Source organism: Pongo pygmaeus, chromosome 3, assembly GCF_028885625.2.
Source record: "Pongo pygmaeus isolate AG05252 chromosome 3, NHGRI_mPonPyg2-v2.0_pri, whole genome shotgun sequence".
NCBI lineage: Eukaryota > Metazoa > Chordata > Mammalia > Primates > Hominidae > Pongo > Pongo pygmaeus.
Genome location: NC_072376.2, coordinates 178,373,775 through 178,393,129, shown reverse-complemented (window position 1 = coordinate 178,393,129; position 19,355 = coordinate 178,373,775). Strand labels below are relative to the sequence as shown.

Genomic DNA, 19,355 nt, shown 5'->3' with positions numbered 1-19,355 from the left:
ATACAGGAGCACCCAGATTCATAAAGCAAGTCCTTAGAGACCTACAAAGAGACTTAGACTCCCACACAATAATAATGGGAGACTTTAACACACCACTGTCAATATTAGACAGATCAACGAGACAGAAGGTTAATAAGAAGGATATCCAGGACTTGAACTCAGCTCTGCACCAAGCGGACCTAACAGACATCTACAGAACTCTCCACCCCAAATCAACAGAATATACATTCTTCTCAGCACCACATCGCACTTATTCTAAAATTGACCACATAATTGGAAGTAAAGCACTCCTCAGCAAATGTAGAACAGAAATCACAACAAACTGTCTCTCAGACCACAGTGCAATCAAATTAGAACTCAGGATTAAGAAATTCACTCAAAACCGCACAGCTACATGGAAACTGAACAACCTGCTCCTGAATGACTACTGGGTACACAACGAAATGAAGGCAGAAATAAAGATGTTCTTTGAAGTCGTTGAGAACGAAGACAGAACGTACCAGAATCTCTGGGACACATTTAAAGCAGTGTGTAGCGGGAAATTTACAGCACTAAATGCTCACAAGAGAAAGCAGAAAAGATCTAAAATTGACACCCTAACATCGAAATTAAAAGAACTAGAGAAGCAAGAGCAAACACATTAAAAAGCTAGCTGAAGGCAAGACATAACTAAGATCAGAGCAGAACTGAAGGAGATAGAGACACAAATAACCCTTCAAAAAATCAATGAATCCAGGAGCTGGTTTTTTGAAAAGATCAACAAAATTGATAGACCGCTAGCAAGACTAATAAAGAAGAAAAGAGAGAAGAATCAAATAGACGCAATAAAAAAATGATAAAGGGGATATCACCACCAATCCCACAGCAATATAAACTACCATGAAAGAATACTATAAATTCCTCTATGCAAATAAACTGGAAAATCTAGAAGAAATGGATAAATTCCTGGACACATACACCCTCCCAAGACTAAACCAGGAAGAAGCTGAATCTGAATAGACCAATAACAGGTTCTGAAATTGAGGCAATCATTAATAGCCTACCAACCAAAAAAAGTCCAGGACCAGATGGATTCACAGCCAAATTCTAACAGAGGTACAAAGAGGAACTGGTACCATTCCTTCTGAAACTATTCCAATCAATATAAAAAGAGGGAATCCTCCCTAACTCATTTATGAGGCCAGCATCATACTGATATCAAAGACTGGCAGAGACACAACAAAAAAAGAGAATTTTAGGCCAATATCCCTGATGAACATCGATGCAAAAATCCTCAATAAAATACTGACAAACCAAATCCAGCAGCACATCAAAAAGCTTATCCACCACGATCAAGTCAGCTCCATTCCTGGGATGCAAGGCTGGTTCAATGCAGGCAAATATATAAACGTAATCCATGACATAAACAGAACCAATGACAAAAACCACATGATTATCCCAATAGATGCAGAAAAGGCCTTCGACAAAATTCAATAGCCCTTCATGCTTAAAACTCTCAATAAACTAGGTATTGATGGAACGTATCTCAAAATACTAAGAGCTATTTATGACAAACCCACAGCCAATATCATACTGAATGGGCAAAAACTGGAAGCATTCCCTTTGAAAACCAGCACAGGACAAGGATGCCCTCTCTCACCACTCCTATTCAACATAGTGTTGGAAGTTCTGGCTAGGGCAATCAGGCAAGAGAAAGAAATAAAGGGTATTCAATTAGGAAGAGAGGAAGTCAAATTATCTCTGTTTGCAGATAACATGATTGTATATTGAGAAACCCCATTGTCTCAGCCCAAAATCTCCTTAAGCTGATAAGCAACTTCACGAAAGTCTCAGGATACAAAATCAATGTACAAAAATCACAAGCATTCCTATACATCAATAACAGACAAACAGAGAGCCAAATCATGAGTAATCTCCCATTCACAATTACTACACAGAGAATAAAATACCTAGGAATACAACTTACAAGGGATATGAAGGACCTCTTCAAGGAGAACTACAAACCACTGCTCAAAAAAATAAAAGAGGACACAAACAAATGGAAGAACATTCCATGCTCATGGATAGGAAGACTCAATATTGTGAAAATGGCCATACTGCCCAAGGTAATTTATAGAGTCAATGCTATCCCCATCAGGCTACCACCGACTTTCTTCACAGAATTGGAAAAAACTACTTTAAATTTCATATGGAAACAAAAAAGAGCCCACATAGCCAAGACAATCCTAAGCAAAAAGAACAAAGCTGGAGGCATCACGCTACCTGACTACAAACTATACTACAAGGGTACAGTAACCAAAACAGCATGGTACTGGTACCAAAACAGAGATATAGACCAATGGAACAGAACAGAGGCCTCAGAAATAACACCACACCTCTACAACCATCTTATCTTTGACAAACTTGACAAAAACAAGCAATGGGGAAAGGATTCCCTATTTAATCAATGGTGCTGGGAAAACTGGCTAGCCATATGCAGAAAGCTGAAACTGGATCCCTTCCTTACACCATATAAAAAATTAACTCAAGATGAGTTAAAGACTTAAATGTTAGACCTAAAACCATAAAAACCCCAGAAGAAAACCTAGGCAATACCATTCAGGACATAGGCATGGGCAAAGACATCATGACTAAAACACCAAAAGCAATGGCAACAAAAGCCAAAATTGACAAATGGGATCTAATTAAACTAAAGAGCTTCTGCACAGCAAAAGAAACTATCATCATAGTGAAGAGGCAACTTACAGAATGGTAGAAAATTTTTGCAATCTACCCATCTAACAAAGGGCTAATATCCAGAATCTACAAAGAACTTAAACAAATTTACAAGAAAAAAACAAACAACCCCATCAAAAAGTGGACAAAGGATATAAACAGACACTTCTCAAAAGAAGACATTTATGCAGCCAAAAGACATATAAAAAATGCTCATCATCACTGGTCATCAGAGAAATGCAAATCAAAACCACAATGAGATACCATCTCAGGCCAGTTAGAATGGCAATCATTAAAAAGTCAGAAAACAGGTGCTGGAGAGGATGTGGAGAAATAGGAATGCTTTTACACTGCTGGTGGGAGTATAAATTAGTTCAACCATTGTGGAAGACAGTGTGGCGATTTCTCAAGGATCTAAAACTACAAATACCATTTGACCCAGCAATCCCATTACTGGGTATATACCCAAAGCATTATATATCATGCTACTATAAAGACACATGCACACGTTTATTGTGGCACTATTCACAATAGCAAAGACTTGGAACCTCCCAATGTCCATCAATGATAGACTGGATTAAGAAAATGTGGCACATAAACACCACGGAATACTATGCAACCATTAAAAAAGGATGAGTTCATTTCCTTTGCAGGGACATGGATGAAGCTGGAAACCATCACGTTGTGTACATGTACACATTTTATATATGGTGAGAGATCCCTATCTCTCACCATATATAAAAATTAACCCAAGATGGATTAAAGACTTAAATCTAAGACCTGAAACCATCAAAATTCTAGAAGAAAACTTAGGAAAAACTTCTGGGCATTGGCCAAAACAAAAAATTTATGACAAAGATCCCAAATGCAAATGTGACAAACACAAAAATAAATAAATGAGACCTAATTAAACAAAAAAAACTTCCACAAGACCAAAGAAATAATCACCAGTGTAAACACACAACCTATAGAATGGGAGGAAATATTTGCAAACTATGTCTCTGACAAAGGACTAACATCCAGAATCTAAAAGGAACTCAAACAAAAGTCAGCAAGAAAAAATCAAATAATCCCATTAAACAGTGGGCAAATGACATGAACAGATATTTCTTAAAAAGAAGATATACAAATGGTCAACAAACATGAAAGAAATGCTGAACATCACTAATCATCAGGAAAATGCAAATTAAAACCTCAGCGAGATACCACCTTGCCCTAACCAGAATAGCTATTATTAAAAGTGAAAAAACAATAGATGTTGGTGTGGATGTGGTGAAACGGGAATGCTTATATGCTGCTGGTGGGAATGTAAATTCGTATAACCTCTATGGAAAACAGTCTGGAGATTCCTCAAAGAAATTAAAATCCAATCCAGCAATTTCACTACCGAGTATCTACCTAAAGGAAAAGAAATCATTAAATCAAAAAGACACCCAGATGTGTATGTTTATCACAGTACAATTCACAATTGCAAAGATATGGAATCAACCTAAGTGCCCATCAGCCAATGAGTGGATAAAGGAAATGTTATTTTTATATATATATATATACACACACACACACACACACACACACACACATATACACATACATATACGTATGTAGACATATATGTATATACACGTGTGTACATATATACACGTGTATATATGTACGTATGTGTGTGTGTGTATATGATGGAATACTACTCTGCCATAAAAAAAGAAAGAAATAATGTCTTTTGCAGCAACTTGGATGAAACCAGAGGCCATTATTCTAAGTTAAGTAACTCAGGAATGGAAAACCAAATACTACATGTTCACACTTATAAGTGGGAGCTAAGCTATCAGTATGCAAAGGCAGACAGAGTGGTATAATGAACATGGGAGACTCAGAAGTGGGGAGGTTGAGAGGATGGTGATGGATGAAAAACTACCGATTACAGTACAATGTCTACTACTCAGGTGACGGGTACATTAAAATCCCGTGACTACACAAGTCATCCATGTAACCAAAAACCACTTGTACTCCTAAAGCTATTAGAATAAAAAAAAGGATGTTAATCATTAAATGAAAGCATAAAGAAACTAAAAAAAGAAATTTCCTAATAATCACTTTTAATATATATTTTTAATTGTTTATAAACTCAAATAAAATATAGATTACATTTGTGAACTATGTGTGCGCATTCAAAGCTATAACAATCTCCCCTCCCCAACTGCAGAGATGAGGGGCCTGAAGGGCCTGAACAGCAGCTAAAGCAAGGGCTCCTTGAAACCAGCAACAGGCCCTCCCTCTGCCACAGGGAGATGCCAGCAGTAGCAGTAGGCCATGGAACCAGCATGCAAGGAGTGGGCTGCTTCTATTGGTGGTCTACTTTTCTACTCCACCAAACGTATCTATATTTCACTGCTTTGAAGATTTTTTTAAGCCACAAAATTGTTTTCATGGATGCAAAAAAAAAAAAAAAGAATGTAAAAAATAAGAGCTAAAATAACTTCACATGCATACACTTTCTCATATGCCTATTCATTTAACAATTTGAAAGAAAAATACATACAGCTATTCTTCTTGAACCCTGGAGGCGGAGGTTGCAATGAGCCAAGATTGCACCACCACACCACAGCCTGGGTGACAGGGCAAGACTCCGTCTCAAAAAAAAAAAACAAAAAACCTAGCTATTCCTAGCTATTCTATTATTCAGGCCCAATCCCAATGTATAGTTGCTTGCTTTTTAAGTTCAGAATTTTATGAGTATGCTTCAGTTATGCAGTGTGACCATTATAAGATTTTAAATGTATTTTTATAAAGCCCAGATCCAGAAATATGACATGACTTTCCAGAGACCACTGTGCAATCATATCAAAAACCAAGTAGTTTCCTCCCAAATTCAGCTGAGGTCTACTCCACTTGCCTGCATAGGTGTTGGCCTTGTTCAGAAGGTCGGTACATGCATGCATATCAGCAAAAGCCCGGATTCCTAAGCAGTTGACAGGGTGAAGCTGGGATTCCAAAAATTCACAACAAGTCTTCTTCACATCCTGTAACTGTAAGAGACCAGCTGCTGGGAGAAGTACCTGCAACACATACATCAATATTCTTAGGCACTTGGGTGGAAAAACACTGTCTCTTTGACCACTTCTACACAGGACACAAGATGTTCAGCCATAGTTTATTATCTGCGTCCATACCCCCATATTCCCTAGAAAACAAATATAAAAATTATTTTCAATAACAATGATGACTCTTCACATTCCCCATAATTTCCATGTAATCTTTCAAAGGCCTCTTCTCCTTGGTCAGAAGAATATGAGATATCAGATCTTATAAGATTAATGGTTTGTTTTATAAGCATAAACAAAATGTTCCTTTGACTTCTAAAAACACAAATTCTTAGCTGGGCATGGTGACTCACACCTGTAATCCCAGCACTTTGGGAGGCCAAGACAGGAGGGTCGCTTGAGTTCAGAAGTTTGAGACCAGGCTGGGCAACATAGCAAGACCTCATCTCTACAAAAAATATAAAAATTAGCCTGGTGTGGTGGCACGCAACTGTAGTGCCAGCTACTCAGGAGGCTGAGGTGGGAGGATCACTTGAGCCTGAGAGGTCGAGGCTGCAGTAATCTGTGATCACCCCACAGCACTCCATCCTGGGTGACAGAGTGAGACCCCATCTCAAAAACAAAACAAAACAACAACAACAACAAAAACCCGTAAATTATTAGGATGCTAGGGGGTGCTATGATTCATTGAAAATGGTTTTGTTCTCTTAGTTCAAGCAGTCATGCGCTTCAGTGATTTGTGGGGAAGGAGTGGCCCCAGAGTAATCTGTATCACAACAAAGCCTCATTTTGCTGAAGGCCTGTTTTTCCACTGTATGAGTATCATAACAACTGCTTTCCTTACGGGGTAGAACAATTTAAAGTTCAACAACAGTCTCTACCTATAAGCAGTTTCTCTAGAATGTAATATATGTGCTAACAAGGAAAATGTAATAGGTGATTATCTAATAACTTTTTAATTTGCATTTTTATTTGAGTAACTCCAAGCAATTTTATATTAATTATATGTTATTCTGTGGGACTGAAACACTATCTTCACTATAAATACTATATCCAACACTACAAGTGCTTTTCAAATAAGTCAATAATAGAAAAACATTTTTCCTTGTAAGTGAATTATTACAGTGCTATATAAAGGACCATATTTGAAAGTCAAATTAAGGAGAAAAACTTCAAAAAAAGGTTATTGAATTCTGGTGATCCTTTATAAAAGCCAAAGAAACCCCACAAAAAAACCTTCAACTATTCGAACAATGGTAAATTTTAGAAAAGACTACATTAGCATTAAAAAAAGACCTAAGTTCCTTCAGAAATTGACTTTCATATATGCCACACTGCAGCCCAAAGACAGAAAAATAATAGTGGTTTATGACTATATGTTATGACTTTCCTAAATCTATGGAGTAAGTCCTAAACATAGAAAAAAAAGACATCATTCACATCTCTCTGTAACAAACTTCTTACCCTCTTAAAGGAAGCACAGAAGCTTTAACTCCTGAACCTAAAGGCTCAAGAAAAAATAGAAACAGTATCTAGACATAAGGCCTTTTCCTTCTGAGTTTAAGAAAAATAGGTCAGGTGTGGTGGCTCACACCTGTAATCCCAGCACTTCAGGAGGCCAAGGCAGGTGGATCACTTGAGGTCAGGAGTTTGAGACCACCTGGCCAACATGGTGAAAGCCCAATCTACTAAAAATACAAAAAATAGTTGGGTGTGGTGGCACACACCTGTAGTCTCAGCTACTCAGGAGGCTGAGGAAGGAGAATCACTTGAACCCTGGAGGCAGAGGTTGCAATGAGCCGAGATCACACCACTGCACTCCAGCCTGGGTGACAGAGAGAGACTCTGTCTCAAAAAATAAAATTAAAAATAGAAAATAAAGTATAAATAACGTTACAGCCAAACTTTTTGCATGATATGTATAGTAGGTTTCATTACGTTATGAGAATGAATATCCACAGAAGGCTTTAATTTGTTGATAATTTTCAAATTGCAGGTTTTTCCATGCCAGTGTAATTGCGCTCTGAAGCAACATAAAGTGCGTTCCAAGATGCTTAACAGTACAGCCATTTAATTCAGCAAATTAAATTTCTACATATAGTTTAGAAAGTGGTCTTCAGTGTAATATTCAATCTCTGTGAAATCTGCACAAATAGTATGATCACCCCTCTAATTAGCATTTTCCTAGAGAAAACAGTATAATACTTAAATTGTTTGGTCACACAGAATGATGAGGAAAAGTGGTTGGGCAGAAAACAGGCTCACTTACACATTGTTGGTGGGAGCACATATTGGTCCAACCTCCATGAAGAACAATTTGTTTATTTCAAATTCAAAATTACAAATGCACATGTCCTCTGACCCAGCAATTTAACCTATAGATATGCTAACATATGCATAAAATCTCACATGCACAAGATATTCATTACAGCATTATTGTGGCTAATAGAAGTTAGAAAATAGCCTTTAATGTCCATCATAAGGAGACTGATCAAATAATTGGAATCATCCATTCAATTGCAGTCATTCAAACGAAAGAGGAAACTAATAAATGAGATAATTTCTAAAATATATTCCTGAGTGAAAAAAAAATTAGTCGTTGGTATATTATGCTAACGTATACACCCCCCCCACACACACACATATATGTGTGTGTAGCAGGCTTTTTAAATTTCATTTTGCTTTATTGATTTCAACTTAATCATTACCAAGTTCAGATCTACCATATTAGGAGACCGAAATTCATAAAATTGTAGATTCTCCTATCTGGAAGGGGCATAACAAGTCATCTAGGTAGAAATATAAAAGTTACTTCAACAGTGGTCCATGCGGCTAGATTATATTCACATATAATGTTTATTGATGACAGTGAAAAGTGGTTACATGCTTGACAAATATATACTAAACATAAAATAAATGTAAGTCAAATGTACAAAAAGTTTGTTCATATTTTTCTTTTGTCAGTAAATCTTTTGAAATTGCCTTGGTTTTATGATGTAGTTTTACTAGAACTAAACTTCAATAGCTCATAATTACGTAATTAATTATATACAGCTTCAAAAGCAATTACTAATTGACCCAGCTTGCTAACATGACGCCTGGTGACCATCAGTCACTCATAATGAAAACAGGAAAACAGCTGGGGCCACATCAACTCCTAGCTTATTTTGTGTGTCAAACAGCCACTTAAAATTTAAAATGCTCTGACTTCAGATGAACCACATCCCATGATCAAAACCACTCAAACAGCTGTCACCCTGCAAGTTGAATGTCTTGAGATCAAATCAAATCAAACCTTCTAATTTGTGTGATGAAGAAACCACACCCTTGAGGGGTTAAAAGGCTTGACCAAGTCATACAGCGAGTCATGGAAAGCTAGGGATATAATCAAATTGGTCAACTCTTTGGTCTACTGTTCTAATACCTTCAACCCCAAATTTAGGTGCAGAATGGAAGTATTTGTATAATTTCTAAATCTCCAACACTGTCCTTTTCATGAAGAATAATAAAGACAACAACCACTTCAACAATGCATTATTGCAGTTGCTTCCATTTACTGAGTAATTACTACATCAGGCACTGTGCTAAGCACTTGTCAGACAATAATATCTCATTATCTCCATCATACACAAGTGAATACAGAAGGTAGGAGAAGTTGGGTAACTTGCTAAAGGTCACACACCCGGTATGGGACAGGCCAAGCCTGCTATGAGAGCAGTACTAACCAAAATGTGCATAATGATTTTAAATGACATACAGATAAACTTCTTGCATTAATAGTTTAGAATATAATTTCAGGGCAGGCTTGGTGGCTCACACCTGTAATCCCACCACTTTGGGAGGCTAAGGTGGGCAGATCATTTGAGGTCAGGAGTAGGAGTTCAAGACCAGCCTGGCCAACATAGCGAAACCTCGTTTCTACTAAAAATACAAAAATTAGCTGGGCATGGTGGTGCACACCTGTAATCCCAGCTACTTGAAAGGCTGAGGAAGGAGAATCGCTTGAACCCGGGAGGCAGAGGGTGCAGTGAGCCGAGATCGCACCACTGTACTCCAGCCTGGGTGACACAGTGAGACTCCATCTCAAAGAAAAAAAAAAAAAGAATATAGGGTCATAGTTAGAAATATATTTTTTAAAGTTATTTTCCATTTATTTCAATAATACAATAATATAAACATTCCTTCTCAAGTAAACTTATTTAAGCAAAAATTGACTCACTGTAGAGAAAAACATTAAAAATTTAATAGCATCAGCACTTGTAGAATATAGCAAAATCTTGAAGCTGGCCCACAAATGATTACAAGTCATCAGAATTTGGAAAACCCTGATTTAGGAGATCAGATTTAATACTCTAATCTTTCAATATGTAATATAATTCTGATCCTGTGGTTTTACATATCACTGAAAAAGAAGAATGTGCTTTAATCTGGAGCTATCATAATCCCATGGCTTATTTTCTACTGAAGTGGATAAATTGTACTATTGGTAACAAATGTGAGAAACACCTAGCAATCTAAAGAGGTGATTTCTTAATTTGCTATTTAGGTCACAAAAATATCTTGGGCATTGTAACTAAAAGGTCCAATGAATAAATTTATGTCTTTGAAACTTATTTTCTGAGCTCTCTAAAGCAAAGGAGCAGTTGAACAGTGCTGCTTCTCATATGAAGTAGAATTACATTGATACAATAACCCCCAGCCACCGTCTAATGGAAATTTCCATCTAGTGCAGAGTTGCACTAGTGTTAACCCTGAGATTGATTAAAAATAACTCCAAGGCACTCTATGATCCTGAAGTATATTCCAAAACATCAAAGATGAAGCAATTATAATTTGATATATATTTTGAATGTTAATAATATTTTCTAAGAATCTAAGAGTGATTAAATTCCATATAGTGTATATACTGAGGGAAGGCCACACTCCAAAAGCCAAAATATCTCTCTTGGGTACATCTGCCTCTAGGAAAAATGTAAAGCAGACAGTGAATGTAAAGAGGCCCTCGCCCCTCCTTCCTACATCCTTCTCCTTTAGTTCTATTCCATCAACTCCAACCCGAGTCTCTTCACTCTCAGTTTATCTGCGTGCCATCTAAAATCATGAGAACCCTGGTGTTCTCACCATGGGCTCAGTCCCTTTCAAGTCACTACTAACAGCACTGCTTCATTTCATTTGCTTCACAGCACCTACTGCTGTCAGCACTGATGTTATGTATTTGTTCCCATGTTTACTGTCTTCCTGCAAAGGAATGTAAGCTCTGTGGTAGTAGGATCACGTCTGTTACCCCTGCCACATCCTCAGGTCTCAGAATGTGTACGTCATAAATGAATCAACCTGAACATAACTTTATGACTCCCACGTGTATTTGTATTTTGAGATACAATTGTGCATGTCCTTTGAGACAAAATTACAAACTCTGTTTCTAGGAATGAATATGTAGCAGACACTTCTTGTATCCTACTACAAATCCTCTCAGCCTTAGTTCTTGCCCAAGCCACCACTGCAGCAACCAGGCCCAAGCAGGCTTTGACCATCTTCCTGAAGATGTAACGTAACAGGGCCTCACCCCAGCCCCCGGCCATACCTCTCTCTGGCTTCCTATCTAGGCCCTCAGTGATGCACTGGGCTCATACCACACAGTCTGGAAGCATGCAGGAAATAATGCTGTGGGACCACCCTTGACTAGTGGAGAATGGATCAAAGGAAGAGAAATATTTCCCCCTGGTATTCTCCTAGAAGACAGTTCTGAGACATATTTTATAAGGCTTTCAAAGGTCCTGTCACATGTAGCTATGGCCAGATCTGTACTGCACCTATGAACCGGTTTTCCCTCCTTTCCAGCTCAAGTCCTCCATTCACTCACTGTGGCTCCTTGGGATCACTTCCCAAATAAATGAACTGCACATAAGCCTTGCTTGCAGAAGGACCCCAAGCTGTTATATTACACAATGGAACAAACTGTGAATGTGAATATACTTAGCTATAGAACTATTAATTATAGTGCTGTTTAAATTATAAAAAATTGAGAACTTAAATGTCCAATAACAAGAGAAAAATGAAGTCAATTCTATAATATCAATGAAATTGAATATTTTGCAGCTCTTAAAAGAGATATAGTAGACAAATATTTAATGACTTGGAAAAATGTTTCTAATACATTTAGTATAAAAAGCTAGTTTCTAAAAGAATCTACAGTATGACCCCTTTTTTGAGTAAACACATGTGTACATAACAACAAACAGTACTAGAGGGCTATACCACAATTGTTAATACAGTTTACTCTGGTTAGGTGTGATATGAACATTTCCTGTTTATTTTTATGTATTTGTTAAATTTTATGTATTTGTTAAATGGTGCATTTTCTATGTACCATTTAAATGGTCAAATATTATTTAAAAGAAAGTCAGGGAGAAGCAAGTAAAGGAATGTCTTTCTGAATCTCTACAATGCTAGCAACTATAACAAGGGTTAAGGGGAGCTATAGATGGACTGTGGCTTCTCCAGGAAATATTACCCACCACTCACTAGAGATTGCCTCACTTTGGCGTGTTGACAGGCCTTTGGAGTCTGAAAGGCCTTTGATCATCAAGCCAGTGTTTTGTAGAACAGTAACCAGGCTCTACACGTTACTCTTCCTGTTCGGTGAACAGCAACAGTTTTAAGTGTTTGGAGAAACATGAAGTAGAAGGACATAGCCCCTGATTAAATAAATCTAACTTAAAATGTTGTCATTTTGAAAAATAGGGGGAAAAAAAGCTTTTTTATTTGTATATGTTGATTTCCAACCAATGGAGAAAAATAAAAGGCTGCACATTTTTTACTGTGGAGATGCTTTCTGCAATGAACAAAGAAACAGAAGGGAGAAGCCACCACTGATCAGTGAAGACACTGTAGAGCATGAGAAATGGAAGACACCCGAGCCAAACAATCAGTATCCGTGTGACACTCTCACACCAGCTGCACATTTTAAAGTAAGATGCTTTCATCCTACTTCACATTGTTTGACAAGCCAAATTACATAGAAGATGTTTCGCTTAGACAAGTATACTCCTTCTGCTTGGCTATTAGGATCTGTAGTTTATTTTCAGCTTGGGCATTTATTCCATAGGGGGAAACAATTTATGTAGTATGTCTTTTAAATCCTGAGCCATTAGCAGTTTGTTTATTAGGAAGAGACTACCAAAGGGTCCGATTGCTCCATATATATATAACTTCTAAATATCTAAGAAAATATGCAAGCATGAAAAGACAGCTTTTGTTGTTGCTGTTGTTTTTGACTCGGCTAGCCACAGCTATCCTGCAAGGTAGAGCTTGGGGAGGAGTGTAGGGAGAAGGCAGGCAAGGGTGATGTGTTTAGAAGATGAAACGCTTAGTGACAAGAAAGGCAGATCTGGGTGGAGAGTCATGGTTGGATGCACATAGCAGAGGGCTGGGTTTTGCGGCCAAGGCGTAGGGTTTTGAGATGTAGAAGTATGAATAAGGAGATGGCAGGATGCCAAGGACAAACATTTCCTATGTCAAAACTCTGCACCGGGCCAGCCCCCTACATTCCAGAAAGAGGAAGGAAACTTTCTTCCGCCTTCTTTCCTGTACCCCACATGCAACCTCGCCTGCCTCCTCCCAACACTCCACCCCTAGGAATAGGTATGTCCCACAGAGTTTAAAAAAACAAAAACAACAGCCTCCCTCCCACAAAAAAACTGTCTGATTCGCTCATATTAATGGCTAATAACACAAGATCTTCCAGAATAAATCCCTTCTAGGGGTTTTTAACATTTTAAGAGAGGTTGACTCTTAAGCAGAATACAACTGCAATTGGTGGAATTTCCAATGTTATAATTAATGAAGTAGAAAAGCAAAGGTAGTATAGAGAGAAGAAATTTGGGGGCAAAGCAGCCTCAGGCAGACTGAAAGCCATCTCTCCTACACTATCCTTTTTCCAGTTGCTACTTCTACTACTTTTAACCCAAGATTTCTCTTAGAAGTCCAACTTATTTGAGAGTGGCTCAAATGGATAATGAAGACACCACCTACCTTTCAGGGTTATTGAAAAATTAAATGTCAGTCAACGATTTAACACAATGCATGGCAATGACCATGTAGCACAACAGCTCTGACTCAGGGCTTTTTTTCTTCATTGAACATTCTACCTCATGAGAAATGAACAGCAAGATTTACTCTCCCCCGCATAAGATGATGTTTTATCCCAGATCATTCACAATATAGGTGGCTTCCTTTTTTGATCAAATATTCTCAACATAAAAGATGTAATTAGGGAAAATTTGCAAAAGAAACATAGCATACAAAAATGAGAAATGTATTTGATGCCTCATTAGTTATCAAACAAATATAGAACCATGAGAGTGCATTTTATAACTACAATACAAAATGTTTTTACTTTTCTTTCTAGCACCTTCCAATTCAAACAACAAAATGTTTCCAGACAATATATATTCAAACTAAAGTACAGTAAGCCTAGGCCCTTAGCATATTTTTGCTGTCACTGTAAACTAATCAACTCTCTTAGAAAACAAATAAGGAACATTGATCAATAGATATCAAAAAATATAAACGTTTAAAACATTTGACCCTAAAATTATGTTTCTGAAACTCTACCTCGAGAAAAAAGTCCAAAAAATGGAATAAGATACGTAAAAGACTTTTACTTTAGCATTACTTAGCAGAAAAAAACCAGAACCAACTAAAGATCTAACAATATGGCAACAATTAAGTAAAATATGATAAATCCACATGATGAAATGTTATAATCAATAATAATAAAGATTAATAATGGCTTTAAAAATAACTAACATTTCTAAAGTATTTGCTATAACAAACAATCCTATTATAAAATTAAATGGACTTGGCACACAGCTTTAACCCATCATCATATTAGAACAACTCAATGGACAACAAGCTCCTCTGATCTCAGGAAACTTAAAAAATAAAACAATGTTGACACAAACAGAATGAACTACTGAACACTTCCACACCAAGTATTTTTAACACATAGTGGACAGAGTAAAGAAAGTCTTCTACTGGTTTTTTTAATGACAGCTTGGCTCCTGCCCTTGCATCCTTCACTCCTACAGCTGGCAGCACTGGATCTGGATCCCATCCTGTCTCTAGTCAGAGGAGACACATATCCATTAACATGCTAAACTGTAATAAACCCTTACAATGCAATACTCATCAATAAACAGGGACGACTACTGAAATACACAACAGCATAGATGACTCTCACAAATATGTTATGAGGAAGAAGTCAGCCTTAAAAGAAATACATTCTGTATGATTCTATTTATATGAAGTTCAAGAACAGGGAAAACTAACCTATTATAATAGAAATCACATCAGTGGTTGCCTGGAAAGGGAGTGGGAGATTTATTGGGAAGAGACCTGAGGTTATAAATGCTCAATACCTTGATTTGGGTGTGGACTAATAGATGTGTACATTTGTTATAACTTAGCAAACTGTACAGTTAAGATCTACGGTATGTAAATTATATCCCACTAGGGGAAAAACAATCAAGTACAGTCAACCCTCCAGGGGATTCAACCAACCTCAGATCAAAAATATTCAGGAAAAATAGTGCATCTGTACTGATTATGTACAAACTTTTTTTCCTGTCATTATGCCCTGAACCATACCATATTAATGATGATTTACACAGCATTTACATTGTATTAGGTATTGTACACAAACTAGAGATGATTTAAAGTATACAGGAGGGGCCAAGCATAGTGCCTCACATCTGTAATCCCAGCACTTTGGGAGGCCGAGGCGGGTGGATCACCTGAGGTCAGGAGTTCGAGACCAGCCTGGCCAACATGGTGAAACCTGTCTCTACAAAAAATACAAAAAGTAGTCAGGCATGGTGGTGGGTGCCTGTAATCCCAACTACTCAGGAGGCTGGGGCAAGAGAATCGCCTGAACCCAGGAGGAGGGAGAGGTTGCAGTGAGCCGAGATTGCACCACTGCATTCCAGCCTGGGCAACAGAGTGAGACTCTGTCTCAAAAAAATAAAAAATAAAAAAGTATACAGGAGGATGTGCACGCGTTATATGCAAATATTAATACTATGCCACTTTAAGTCAGGGACTAGAGCATGCTTAGATTTTGGTACCCAAGGGAAGTCATGGAACCAACCTCCCACGGATACTGAGGGACAACTGTATTTTAAATCCATACTAATAGATTAACCAGAGGTCAACAGACAGCATTTATAAGCCATGAAATAAATTTTCAAATAAAAAATAATGATCCTACCTGATAGAATCCAAAATAAGAGGAAACCCCACAAAAATGCATTTACGTGACCAAATTGCTACACTAGCATTTGATAAACTTATTTTAAAACAGTAGCTTGGGCATCCGTGTCAGTGATATAGCTATATTGTATTTTCGCAAGAAATAAAGTTTTCAATTAGCAATAATCATGCCTCATTGGCTATGATACTGCCACTGTACAAAGCTAGAAATAAAGTTTTCATAAATTATATAGCCTAAGAAAAGGCATAATACACTTAAACCAGATTATCAGAAGCACATTAATTTTACTAACCTAACGAAATTAAGACATTAAGGTCCAAGAGGTAATAATATTTTTAAGACTATGTATCAATAATGCTAGGGTTTATAAAACCTTTGGCTGGTGTCAAACCAAACATGCCAGAACTACATATAATTTAACAACTCTAGACTGTGACCACCTGGACTGGATTGGAGAGGCGTATCCTGAACGCTGGCAACTAGCCTGATAAAAATGTGGTATCCCACACACAGGCTCCATACCTAAACAACATCACAAACAAGAAAAAAAATCCACTTTGAACTGGATTTATTTCTAATAAGGACTTTGATTTGTTTCTATTTGTCTTGTTCGAGTTCAAATTACAAAGACGCTGTTATAAGATGCTAAATCATAATCAGGATGGAGTCATTTTTTTGTTCATCAAGATAAATGACTTTTATGTACCACATGAAACTACTTAAAACGTGAATCTCAAAATGATTCAGCCATGGAGACATCTTCAAGAAGCATATATTTTAATAATACAAAGCCACAAGTAACTCAATTACTAACGCATCTAGAGTACCTAGCCTTGTTCTGAACAATAAATTTTTTAAAAACCACTTTGGGTTTCGTATCCATCTAGTTTTATAAGATGCTCTTATACTAAGGTTTCTAGGTTTTCTCAAACTAGTTGACCTCAATGGCCATTCCATATTAAATTTTAAATAAGACTTTTTTAATTCTATATTCTTATATTGAATAAAAATAATTTAACTAGAATGGAGAATGGATGTTCTAGTTGGTCTAATATTTTGATTAAAACTATGAGGATTATCAAATTCAGACTTAAAATATAATAAAATACAATTAACATCAAAACTCAAATGGTAAATAATTTAAATTTTTATGCCTCTGGATAATAATAAATTAGTACTAACCAGGTAAAGTGATAAAATATCAAGGTAACTGATTTCTGGGTGCTAGAATGTCAGATAAATTCATTACAATGATATAAGTACCCATGGTTATATCATAAACAACCACTAATCCTGAAGGTTTGATTCAGGAATTTATCTATTTTTTTTTTTTAAGTTTTAACCTGTGTTTTCCAAGCACATCATCTGCCAAACCCTTTTACTCACAAAGGACTTCTATCTCATAAGAGAAAGAAAACAGAAATGGAAAAGCAATAAACCTTCCACAGACACTGCTGGGAGATACATAACTTTTTCTCTAACCACTACATGTCAAACCAATGGAACAGGTGATTCTAAATCAAAGATTTAGCATGGTACTACAATCCCCCAAGTGTGGTCTCCATGCCAACTCAAATGCACAAGAGGGAGAGAACTCTATAGCAAATTAGGGACATTTTTTATATGACCTGATTCAGAATATAAAGAGGGAAGGAAAAGTCATATGAGCTATTTTCTACCCAGTGATCCCAAATAATTTTAATGAGTTATTCTTTTTCTTGGTCTTAAGTCTTTTTATTCCTGCCCATCTCTTATTTCTGCTCAACATTTATAGAGCATTTAGATATTTTTGCAAGCTTTAACTGGTATATTTTTACACCATTTCAATGCAGTGGCAAAGCACTGTTGGCCTCATTTAATAGCTGAGAAACAGAAAGGTTAATATCTTACTCAAGGCCCTTCTTGAAGTCAGTAATAAATTCAAGATTTGAGCTCTGAATTTTAATACTATAATTAGCCAAAATCCACTGGGCCATAAAGTTTACTAGCAGAAAGCCAACCTAAGGGCTCCTTATTATTTTCTGAGTTGTTCCACATTAATGTAAATATGCAGCATTATACGTGTAATTCAAATGATTTTTACCTTGAGGAGTTATTAACAACATTTTAAAAAACTGCTCAGTAGATGTGTCTGTTCACCTTGAAGATGAACTTTCTACAGAACTCCTTGCTACTTGGCAAATTCTAGATGTGTGGCTACGAATGAAGCATGGTCATCCACTCAAAACGGGTGGAGGGCAGTGTTGGAGGAGCAGATCTGGAATATGACTGTAACAAAGCTCAAAACATAATCAAATATATAGTGATAGTCTCTGTCAGAACAAACTTTTTTTTTTTTTTTTGAGATGGAGTCTCGCTCTGTTGCCCAGGCTGGAGTGCAGTGGGGTGATCTCGGCTTACTGCAAGCTCCGCCTCCTGAGTTCACGCTGTTCTCCTGCCTCAGCCTCCCTAGTAGCTGGGACTACAGGCGCCCGCCACCACGCCCAGCTAATTTTTTGTATTTTTAGTAGAGACGGGGTTTCACCGTGTTAGCCAGGATGGTCTCAATCTCCTGACCTCGTGATCCACCCGCCTCGGCCTCCCAAAGTGCTGGGATTACAGGCGTGAGCCACCGTACTCGGCCAGAAGAAACTATTTTTAACATGAGGTTTAAAATGGTCCACATTATTAAATCTCCACAAGAAGATAAATAAGAATTAAAAATACCACGGCACCCTGCCCTCTAGTTGAGAATCTCTGTGTCAATGAACCACTGTGTCTGGTGGAGTTTGGCACATCCTCAAGTGCTTGGGGACAGAAAAAGATAACTACGAGATTACAAAAAAATTCAGAAATGGGTTATCCAAAGAGCAATTATTTGTCAGAGTTTTCCCAGTACCATGAAAGGTAAGGAGATATTGGATTTCACAGTATGTAATCAATACTCAAATCACTAGAACGGTATATTTTGCAGTGGGATGCCAGTTTGGTAGGACTTTCCATTATCCCCTTGAAGTAAATTTCCTTTCTTTGTGATTCCCTGCTCACCAAATGAGGTTCTGATTACTAATTCTATCACTTAGGTATCTAGATCCTGAGAATGATGCACACCAGATACTGTAAACACAGTCCCTAGAAACACCTGTTACCCACTGAAAATTAGTTTAAGATCATTTTGGTTCATGTATTAGTGTTCTGATTTTGGCTACTCTGAGCTATTTCCCAAAAGTCTGATCAACTCTGAAGGAGCTAACAAAATAGTTTCTAGACCTGCAAAGCCAAGAAATAGACTGGGCAAGTGATGTCTAACCCCCACTGTGACATCACCTTCACTGCTCACCATCTCA

At 37.3% G+C, this 19,355-nt stretch overlaps 1 protein-coding gene and 1 pseudogene across 4 annotated transcripts in view; both read right to left on the bottom strand.

The window, feature by feature from the left end:
• The window catches only part of KLHL2 (kelch like family member 2), a 114,893-nt gene that overhangs the window by 54,101 nt on the left and 41,437 nt on the right, over positions 1 to 19,355 (bottom strand). For all 4 annotated transcript variants that reach the window (XR_008502071.2, XM_054485007.2, XM_054485008.2 and 1 more), the window contains one exon: positions 5,609 to 5,771. Coding sequence is in view for 3 of the 4 variants with exons in the window: in XM_054485007.2 (XP_054340982.1) it covers positions 5,609 to 5,771 (163 nt within the window). In the remaining variant the exon portion in view is untranslated. The remainder of the gene's footprint in view (positions 1 to 5,608; positions 5,772 to 19,355) is intronic.
• On the bottom strand, positions 16,084 to 16,233 carry LOC129036029 (U4 spliceosomal RNA; annotated as a pseudogene).